The 11,600-nt window shown below is 31.3% G+C and overlaps 1 protein-coding gene across 10 annotated transcripts in view; it reads left to right on the top strand.

Annotated features, from left to right (window-relative positions):
• Positions 1–329: 329 nt before the first annotated feature.
• Positions 330–11,600, top strand: part of LOC132758994 (microtubule-actin cross-linking factor 1, isoforms 1/2/3/4/5-like) — a 126,403-nt gene continuing 115,132 nt past the window's right edge. For 9 of the 10 annotated variants that reach the window (XM_060750723.1, XM_060750715.1, XM_060750716.1 and 6 more), the window contains exon 1: positions 8,810–8,948. In XM_060750723.1, coding sequence (XP_060606706.1) covers positions 8,886–8,948 — 63 coding nt within the window. In that variant the 5' untranslated portion in view covers positions 8,810–8,885. Of the gene's footprint in view, positions 646–8,809; positions 8,949–11,600 lie in introns of those variants that run through there. The other variant, XM_060750714.1, reaches the window with a different exon arrangement.

Below are 11,600 nucleotides of genomic sequence, written 5' to 3'. Positions count from 1 at the left end.
AAATTATATGAAAGAAAAATTATAACAGTAAGAGAAATATCAATAAATGCCAAGAAACTTCCAGATTCTCACTTTATTGTTTCATCTAAAATAACGAGAGTCGTTGATTTGTAAACGATTCATGCATTAATTTTTGCATTTTTCATGCAGAATACGATTGGCAAATAACAACAAAGGGAAACAACTCCATTTAACGCGCTATAACATATCAAACATGCGTTGTCGAACTTGAAACATTTACGGTATCGGTAATGTTGAAATGTCCCCTGGGATCTCTGTTGCGTGACGGTCTTTAATAATTTACATACTCGGTTGATAACACCCTTAGGCCTTGTTACTGTCAGTACATACTTATATAGAAATGATACTATATCATAAATAGCTCTCTCAGCTGATCGCATGATATATTTTGCCAGTTATTGGTGACTAAAATGTATCGCATTTAAAAAATAGTGAAAATTTTAGAAATTTTAGTGTACAAAGTATGTGGAAGTATTCGGAGTTTCGTTAGTATCCATAGTTGTAGTGAACATTTTCGACAAAATAAAAACATTTGTGGATTTAAGTTAACATTGGATTGGATATTAAAAGATTTATTAACAAAAAAAATCACACAGGTGTTTTTTTACCTCACCCGTCTGGAAGGTAATGGCTTTTCCTTAAAATATACAAAATTTTAAAGTAATTGCAAACTTTTGTAATAATATTTTCGCTTTATAAAAAAAAATGATAATATAATGTGTATAATAAGTAAGTATAACAACAATGCGCCCTAGAACTCTATATACACTGTAACATTTTAACAAAATTATGTAACTATATCGGCCAAGCTTATTTAATTTTGCTGATAATATTACATTTCACGTTTTATTGTTTCAATTATATCTACATAAAGATATCAACACGTATCGCCTCATTTGATTACCCCGTGATCAAATATATCTATTTAGATATTCATATCTTGTTTTCACTTTTGTTAACGTATAATAAAATAAGTGTTTGAATGATTCAAAATATATTATCAATGCGTCATCTAAAACCTAGAGGCTGTCAATGTATTCACTTATCCATTCGTATATTTATGTATATTTCATTTTATGTGGTTAAATAAGGATTTGCCGAGCGTTTCAAAATTTCTTTAAAAGTTCATTAATTGACTGTCCCATACCATATTCACCATATCGTAATTTGGTTATATAATTATACATTATATTATAACATGTACACTAAATTAATTATTTAACTGACATGCTATATGAGTCATATAACATCCTATATCATGGTATTCGCAAGATATTCATTACACCAGTCCATTTATTAGTGTTGTTTTAGTTTGCACTGTCGGCGTTTGACACGTAGTTCTGACAATTTTTTTTTCAATTTTTCCACTGGTTTTGTGCGTTGTTTTACATCAGATAAAATGCATGACGTGAAGACAAAATAAGGTCCTTGAACACCAATATTACAAGAATTAATAGCTTGTACGATATTGAAACATTACAACATAGTTTCATTTGTTTTAATAAATTTAAACTGTTATGTAGCTTTAACTTCTCAACAAGCTGAGACGATCTTTAATATCTATACCATACGGTATACAGAGAGCGATGTGGGCGATCCGTTTTCAATGTAAATTTAAAACATTTCACTGACCACCATGATCACCTCTAATTTACATTATACGACGATTTTATTCAAATATTTACCCGGGTAGTTACCGCAATTGACATTCATACAACCGTATTTACCCAGGATCGAGTTTCGTCCAGTGAAGAACATTGTATATGGCATTGATCCATTGATTCAAATAGTAAGAATTATACATTGAAGAATAATTGGCTGAGATACAAATATTTGACACATAAGACAACAGGGTACACCATCGTTCCTTCTTTTATGGGACCAATTTAAGTGATACACTTGTCACACATGAATTGAAGCCTTGAACGTTTTGGCATTGTCTTTGGTCAACTTTGCATTTCAAACATTTATTCATTTTAGACTTTATAAAAAAAACATTTGCAATATCTGAAAAAAATAGTAGTGGATAAACAAAGTCACTGTTACCTTTGTTGCAAGCCTACATTACAAGCGCCATCTACTTCCGGCCACTACCTTTCTTGACAGCTTATACATTTTGTCTTGCGAAAATAGGAAGTACATGTGTATGTAAATTCGTTTACACTCATTGATGCTCAAGAAACATCACAAAACGTATATATAAACTGATTGAAAAAGGGACAAAAGACCATTTGAATTGATGAATGTCTTACTTGGTATCATTTGAGGGTAGCTGGCAACATGTCAATATGAATTGACAGTAAATAATTACTTACTATGGACATCTTCTGTCATCAGGGTATTTATGCATTACTTACTGACATCAAAGACGGGAGATCAAAGGGGCGCGACATTTTCATTTTAAAACATACCTGTATATATGTACAACGCATACCCCCCTGGGTTCAAATAAAGAATACATACAATGTATGTTTACATGACCATGAAAACATAAGATCGTAATCATCGTCCATGAGAAAAACTCTTACTTTCGTTCCACTAACGTTACTTGTATTTCCAAAGTATAGAGCTTGACTATAGCAACTGGCCAAAGGGGAAAATGTAATAAATTTATTAGTACACTACTTTTTACATCTTTTTATAAAGCAGAATTTTGCGTTAAATTATGTTTTCCAAAGTATATGTTGATCACACTTTCGATTGAAAAATGCATCCTTCACGACATATCCATTTATGCCGAACTCGATCAAGTCTTATTGAGTTTGTTAATAAATTGCATTCACTAAGGCCACGAAGTCACAGGGGACTCGTAAGTCAGTCTTTATTGAGCTTTAACTCGTTCGTCACTATTAAAACTAGGTTGTAAATTCAGCCTTCATGTAGGAGATAAAAAAGATGATGAACTACTAGTAGCTAGCCCCAAGAAAGAATCGATTTCCTGTATCAATAATTCACAAACAAAAGTAATTAATTAATTACATCAAACTGTATTGTATTTACTTTTTGATGGCATTCGATAATTCCTCTAATTTTAGACCACATGTTCATTGCTTTCCAAGTACTTTCTCAGTCATAATATTGTGTCCAAGGTACTTTGTTCTTGTTTTATGACAAGTTTGTGATTCATGAATCAGTGCACTTTGATTCCTTTATTTTATGCGTCCGTCTGTACGTATCTGTCATAGAGACAAATCATTTCTGATCGAACTTTTTCGAACAAGTGCAACATTGTCGGTGATAATAGTTGGACGATTATACGAATTTCCCTACTTTGAGTTTGTCCTTTGGTCCTGCCTTCCACAAATACATTTGGCATTTAAGACAATTAGTATACTAACGTCTGTGGTTTTCCTCTTACTTGATCGGACGAAATTTCTCATAGTCTTGGTGAATGGACGCTTATTAAAATTCATGTGACAAAATCGCACTCAGATAAATAATTAATTCCAGAGACAATTAGATTTATGAAATATTTATGCAAAGAAAATCTTCATATTTATTTATCGCAAGGCTTTTAAGAGACGTATGTCAAGATGTTAATTTATACCTGTCAACAAATAGTGTGTTTTCGTTCTTCCGTTGCACTAGTTGCCACGAAACCTTTTGACCATTGAGTTTGTGGTTTGATTTAGTTTGGGCGTGGTGTGGTCAGGGGATGAATAATTTTTCAGCCCATCATGTGTTACGCAATGCTTTTCTGTCTTTTTACTATTTTGTCGTTTTTGTTTATTATGGCAATTTTTCACGTCAGCTTCTTAAGATACATTCTCATTTGAAGGCTATTGGCGCGAACTTTGACAACTCATGACGTAATGTCGACAGCAAAAAAGTCAATATGTTTCACGAAAGTTGTGAGCTGACCGTAAACCGTCTTATTGCGGGTGATGGTTCCAAACGTTAAAATACATATATTTTCCAATGTCATACGTTTTTACTAGCTTTATTTAAAGGCACATTAAGCCCAAAAATTGCTATAATTTTTTTTTCAATGTTTATGTCCTTATGCATTTCTCAGGAGAGTATTCATAAGCGACACAAATGAACCATAAATAAGCTTCTTTAGATGTTTGGTAATTAATACAGTTATAGTGATTCAGTGTTTTATATTAATGTCAAAATACAACTTTGTTTATGATATACCAAAGTCAAAATATTTCACATTCAGCGTTCTTTCCTTCCAGTGATAAGATTCTAAAAATCTTTAAATTCATTAATAAAACGTTACTGAATACATGCTATAAGAAAAAAATCATTTTTTAGGCATAATGTACCTTTAAAGGGGGAAATATAGACCTGGACGTTCTCTTTTTATTTGATGCGTTCAATTACATAGAACCGACATATTTTGATAAAATGTTTATTCAAAATTAAACCAGAGCCTATCATATAAATCTTTATTTAAAACAAATCACGTGATGTCAATCTTAAAGTTTGAAATACTGTCGTAGAATTTTAATCCGATTTGAGACTCGTAATCCCTTAGGCTTCATTGCTTACCATTCCGTGACCAATGTTTTCGTTTCGCGATTTATATAATTTTCAATGACATATTTGATATGGCTTTAAACATTTTTATAAAAGCAATCATGTCATTTATCAAAATAAATATTTGGATTTCTTTTTCCTTTGCATTAAGTTGACGTTTAGAGTTAATATAGACCGTCTTTTCAAAGCAGTACTTAGACCTTTCCGCGTAATGTTAAACATACTACAAGTTACCAAAAGACGAGGCCAACTAATTTGGTTTTGTAAACAGGCGTTTTCATTTTGAAATAAAATTAAACATATTGTGTGCATATTCTGTATCTCTGTAACACTACACAGTGTAGCAACATTTTGATGTTTGTATATTTAATATCAGTTATTTGAAATGCAAATGATTCTACACTAAAAAAAAAGAATTAAATATAGTGTTAATATTATTCCTGCCACAAAGTTGCATGTAAACATTTTTCTTTGTTCAGTTTTAACTAAATCTGGGACAGAAAATAACCATTTTTTTGTCCCAGACTTAATATATGTTTGTGTTTGTAGATGAAAACAGCAACCAATGTCATATATGTCGTATATAATTATGTGTTTTTATTTACATTTCGGTTTTGGTCTGTTCTTTCACAAAGTTGTATATAAACATTTTACATATGTTAATGCTATTACTAGTATTACCCTGTTCTTTGTTCATATGCAACTTAATGCATGAAACATATCTAATGTTACTGTTTCTGTCGCGAAAAACATTATTATGTTTACTGATGAAAAATGACAAAAGGTGTAGATTTTGTGTTGTCTGCACATGATGACATCTGCAATACAATGGTTAAACGCCACAAGACATGCACATTGCATTATTTTCCTGTTGTCCTTGGTCGGTTGTCTTAAAAGATCTACTATGACAGATGCAATACAAAGAAAAACTCCACATGAGATCGTACATGCTATTATTTAAATTTAATAGGCATGAAAAAATAAACAAACGCAGAAAAACACTTGATGTGATAGTGTTATAAATAATACTTGATCCCCTCTGTCAAGAAAATTTACAAACGTTTTTACGTATTTTGTCTTAAACATGTTAAATTTCCACTCAAATAAAAGTACTTGAAACACACACGTTTTAAATTTTTAAATAAAAAAGGATCCCAACTCAAACCAAAAAGTTACTTACTTACCAAAGAAAACGCATTTTCGATTTCTTTGAATTTTTTAACAGATCAGCGGGGTTTTTTTTGCAACCGATGAGATGGTTTCAATTCAATTCGATTAGTTTATTTCTTTCACTTAATATAATTACATTATTATATGTTTATTTTTTACCGGTAAGTAAACAATCAAGAGGCATAGCAGAATGGTGTAATTGTACTGCATTGTAACAGGCCGATTTGTGACTCTGGTTTTTAATTCAAATATCTGTCCCTATCTATTAATATTGATTTATACTCCCATATCGTTGACATGAACTTATTCATAAAATCATAAGTATTTGAAGATCACTGGCCTAAACTTCACCTCTAATCTAAATAGTATATTCTTCACTCGAATAATATGTTAGGGCTCTTTTATATTAAGTACTCTTTCACGCTATTAAAACTTCAAAAAGTGGGATATAAGAGCGGTATAAACGCAAGTAAACCGTTGGGCATTTTGTAAGCCTAATTTATGAAGATGTAATGTACGACAAAAATGTGATATATCATAAAATATATCATCCTGGACGCGTTACGTACTGCTCTATTTAACAACTATTAAGTCTTTTCAAACATTTCGTCACACATATGTTTTATATGATTTTGAAACGCGATCTAATAAAACGTTTTATTTAAGTTTTCGGCTGTTTGATTAAAAAAGTTTTATACGGACACCTGTCCATAAAAGAATTCCGTTAGTAACGTTAAATGCAAAATATGAAGTTATCGAAAGGAAGGTATTTTCAGAATGGTTACACTTTTATCGAAAAACGTGAATTCAAGAAAAAGGGAGCTTCAAACGTAACAATTGCCATAACAGAGTTTTCATTAAGTTGCAAAATTTGGAAGCCAGAGTCTGCAAAATGTCTGACATCTGACACATTATATAGATATAGAAGGAAGAAGTCTAAGGCCAAAATCAGTAGTAAACGACTCCCAAACTTCCACTAATGGCCCTGCCTTAACGTGTGCCCTTGATGTCTGGTATTTTAGTCATGAGCCCAATACCTGAATAAGTTGACCAGAATACCTTTACTTATCTTGTATTAGATACTTGGACCAAGGCTGTGTCACCCTGCAATCCCTAAAGTCATATATAGTACTTGACCAGGACACAAAATCTCGGGTATACACAAGTCATGCTCTACGCTTTTATCATATAACATAAATAAATATTTAGAAGGGTTTTTAAGACAAGATGCGTTACATACCAAGGTTACCCAGGTGTTATCTACTTAAATTGATGCGAGCAAATATTTTCGTCCGAAAGGTATTAAATACCACCCAAGAAAATCTAAACATCGAAAGTGACTAATTTATTTCAAGTTCTTCAGCGGGTTTCATTAAACAGCTTCTCGCCTACTGAAATAACTGGTTTTATGGACAGTTGAATAAAATGTATTACATTTGTAAATCATTGACGCAATAGTTTTTTTTTTAAAAATGTGTGGTCAAGTTCGGGTCATCTTAGATATTAGATGTAGTGTATCCTTGAAAATGTTTAACGCCCAACGCGTAGCATTCAAGACAATCCTCATACCCAACTTTGTACTTCAAGGCACATTATTATCATTTTTAATTTTAAAAGCTTTTTAAATTTTGGTGTACTGTTAAAAATTACAGATTGGCCATTTATCCTAATTATCTTGTGTCTATTTTGTGTTTTGGCAATAGGAACAATTATAGTGAATCAGTATTTTGTATGGAAGTCAAAATACCTCTTTGTTTACATTTTGCTACCTTTATCACACATTATGAAATTTTGTTTTGATGATAAACATCTCACATGTTCTTATTCCATTATTACCACATCATAAAACACATGTATGCCCTTTCTACAGGAAAAAATGAGACAAAATGTGCCTTTAATGCGTTTGAAAGTCAAACGTCTAGTATACCATGGCATTCCAGCCAGGAAAATGGAAGATACAAGTTTATACCGTAACAGCAACAAATTAAAATATAACTCCAAACATGTCCACATGTATGACATGTTGGATCTTCTTTCAAATAGATTTACGGACAATTTAATGCAATAACAAGGTTATCAGTTTACAAACTACCAGTTCTGAAGTTTATCGTTTCACATCGTATTACTAAACCACCTGTCGGTAAGATTTGCGGACATATTATTCCTTCTAACTGACAAGTGTCAAGCCCTGGGCTGACCAGGCACTTGCTCTTTGTTGCACTTTCGGCTGATCTGATCTGTAAATGATCCAGACTAGCACTGGAAAAAGCCCCGGCAATTCAAAATAAAATGATCGAATCTTTGCCAAATCTATGTCTTTTAAATGATTTATGTCTAAGCAAAAAACAACAACAAAAACAACAACAACATCAACAAAACCAACATAGAAAACCACAACAACAAAATGACAACAAAAATACGAAATCAGAAACATGTATGAATTTATTTAAACAACAAAACAATGCAAACAAAACAAAAAACACGGATTATAGGGAGGTAAAAACTATTACTATCAGAGACTTACGTGTTACATGTAAATTAAAACTGTGTTACCATTTACCCTGCAGTGTTATCTAAGTCTACTTGTCAACGTTGCAACACAATTTATGATTTATGACCTTTAAGTTCATGTATTTTCAGGATACCAATATTTTCCACGCATAGCTTCTAGGCTAAATATCATAATGTATTTGAAGTAGGCCTATAAAAAATAGATACATTCCCGTAGATATAATTAGTTCAAGAAATAAAGTAGATCCTACCTTGAACTTTGCAAAAATAACATACAAATTCGCCATTTGCAATGTGATACAAAATAATTTCTCATGATTATAGATTCATTGTTTTCTTAACTTGATACTTATCGCCGAATTGGTATTTTACAAATGAATTGTTTTCAAAGGGTTTAAAGCCCAATTAATTTACAAATGAGTGCGTCCGGGAATTAATTGCAAAAAGTCAAAATATTTAAATAGTTTTGACTAGACTTGAGAGATTTTACACATGTTAAATTAATTATTATGCTTTTGCAGTAACGAAATTCGTTAAAACATTCTCTAAATATAAAATGCGTCCGTTTTAAATTTCCCCGCGGTTTTTTTTCTTATTGGCGGAAATAGAATTTCTCGCACATGCGCATTTGGTTTACTATCGTGACAGATTAAAAAAAAGGATGTTCACTTTCGTTTTTCATTGATTTCAGGTAAACAATGGGGTCCAAAAAGGATCCGATGTCATTAGATCAGTGTTTAGGAGCCATAAAACAAAAACAGGTAAGAATATCTACATTTTGACTATAATATACCAAATTTACCAAAATGAGGCGGGTTTATTTGCACACCTTGTCAAGATCAAAGTACTTGAAGTATTATTTACATCTAGCATACCTGAGCGGAAGTAACAATGAATTCAAGGATAGGTAAAGATAAAGAATATTATGTAAACATTCATATGTTCCAAAAAACAGGTCAATACAACATAATTTAGAAGAAAAAACAATTGAATCATCCTAAATGCATCAATATTAGTATTTTAAAGTTTTTTTTCCCTTAAGTGAATTCAGGACATAAATTCATCACAGATTACTTTCAACAGTGTCTAGTTTTTATGATAGTTTAAATATGAAAGTTGTAATTTATAGCAGCAAGTCGAGAGCTTACTGTCAAATGAACATATTCATAAATTTATGTGCATGTAGGCTTTATATATGTATGCCCTATATTATAATGAAATAATATATGTTATCTCAACTATGTGTGATGACTCATCATCATTAATTGTATACATGTAGCACACACATTAATTAGTACATATTGTTTTATAAATGCATTTTACAAAGCATACTGTATATTTTAAACATAAATTCTCTGAGTAATATGACTTAATAATGGAGAACTGATATTAACTATATTCCTCATGGAAGTTAATTATTGTGATATTGGTTTTAATTTATGAGGTATTTTTGTTCCTCAGCAAGTCCTGAAATATCATATAAAAACCATTCTCTTTGCTATGAAGTTCATTTACAAACAACAAGGAAGTCAGTTGAAATGTTTATTTTGTACATATTTAAACATAGCCTTTATAGTTCGGTTATTGTATAAACAAAATCTACATATGTTGTTGAAGCTTGATTCGTGTGGAGAAGTTAGCATTTACTTGTGGAGAATGTTCTGAAATAAATCGTCACACCTACTAGTACATGTACTTTTAAAATTATGTTGCACTTATACATGTACAGGTGTTTATTTGATATATATTTTTTAAGTTTATTTGCCTGGAGTGAAAAATATGCAATGTTAATTCTTTGGATTTTAAGATTAAAAGGCATTTTGAGATCCACATTCCATTTGTGTCTGTTCCTGAGACGTTTAAGTCTTCTCTTTCCCCAACTGTGGTGTGATTACTGGTTTTTAAGCCACCCAGGAAGCTGTCATTTTACTTGACTTAAAAAGCGTTATTTTTAGATTCCCATAAAAGGGGATTGACATTAAATTGAAAAACAAACAAAAATATTTACTACAGTCATCTATTTACTTCAATTTCAATGGGGTTTCTCAACAAAATCCACCAAGTAGACATTGACGTCAATGGGGTTGCCTGTGTTCTAAGGCACTGTGACTGCATGCTGACAAAATTGCCATTTTTAAAACTGTGATATAAAGTTACGTTGACATGAGACAATATTATTAACCTCATGAATACAGTATATTCATTAAGGCAAGACTATAACTCTTTGCAGGTAAATTATTTGTTTTCATTTTGTATCATGAAGTAGCAGATTGAAAAGGTGTGGCAGTTAGAAATTTCATTATAAAATCAATGTTGCCACATGCATGGTGCAAATTGCTGTAGCAACATTGTATAATAGTTGACATGATGTGGTTTGATATTTGTCTACAAACTTATATCAACAGATAATTTATATTCAATAGAGGACATACAATATTTAAAACATTTTAAAGCTGCATGCCTCCAGATAAGCCAATATATTTCAAGACAATCAAACTTGAGAAAATGTACTGAGATTTTAAGAAAAGTGAAAGGATTCAAGATTCAAGTAATAATTTACATGTTATGTGCGATTAATGACAGATTTTGAAGTATTCATCACCATAATAATTCTACAGTGTTACTAATGCAGTAAGGGCTATTTTTACATATTTTGACCTCTTTTTGGTAATTTATGTAGATTTCAATATGCTAATTTAAATATCTGTATTCACTTCACAATACTTTACTTTTAGATACATTTTCAAAATTTTCATGAAAATTAGGCATGCTGCTTTAAAATACATGTATTTGTCTAGAAACTTATATCAAGCCGAAGGGATAGTTTATTATAAGTCAAAAGTGGCCATATAATATTCAAAACATCTGTCAATATTGATAACAACTGACAACAATGTAACATTGTACCTTTATCCTAGATAATATATATTTGTCAAGTTAAATATCATAGTCAGATCTGGACTGAATGTCCTCTTTCAAATAACCTAAACAAATTTTAAATGAAATATAATAATAGCTCTAAAGTCTTGAAGCAGGCCATTATGTTTCTCTGGATTATCAGTTATCTCTAGGTGGGTGGACATTTAGGTGATGTCTGGTCAATATTTGATATAATTGATGATGAATCATGACCGTAAATCCAGGTAATTTACAGGTAACCAATACATTGATTATTGATATATAACATTTGTCAAGATTCGAATGATTGTCTTAAAATTATAGTATTGGCTTTTGTGATAATCATCCACTGTGGGTTTTCATTTTGTTATCTGTAAATGACAGACTCTTTGCTTGCTTCATTTTTTTGCACCTGAATGATTCTTGTTGGGGGAAAATTTCCAATTGGCTGCATGATGGACAGTTAATTAACCTGTGAAGTTTTTCATCATTTGCTCATCCACAGCTGTTTAAAT

The sequence above is a fragment of the Ruditapes philippinarum genome, unplaced genomic scaffold (genome assembly GCF_026571515.1).
Source record: "Ruditapes philippinarum isolate M1 unplaced genomic scaffold, ASM2657151v2 ctg2317_1_1_1_1, whole genome shotgun sequence".
In the NCBI taxonomy this organism is placed as follows: Eukaryota; Metazoa; Mollusca; class Bivalvia; order Venerida; family Veneridae; genus Ruditapes; species Ruditapes philippinarum.
The sequence above is the reverse complement of the archived record's forward strand: the minus strand, read 5'-3'. Positions and strand labels throughout refer to the sequence as shown.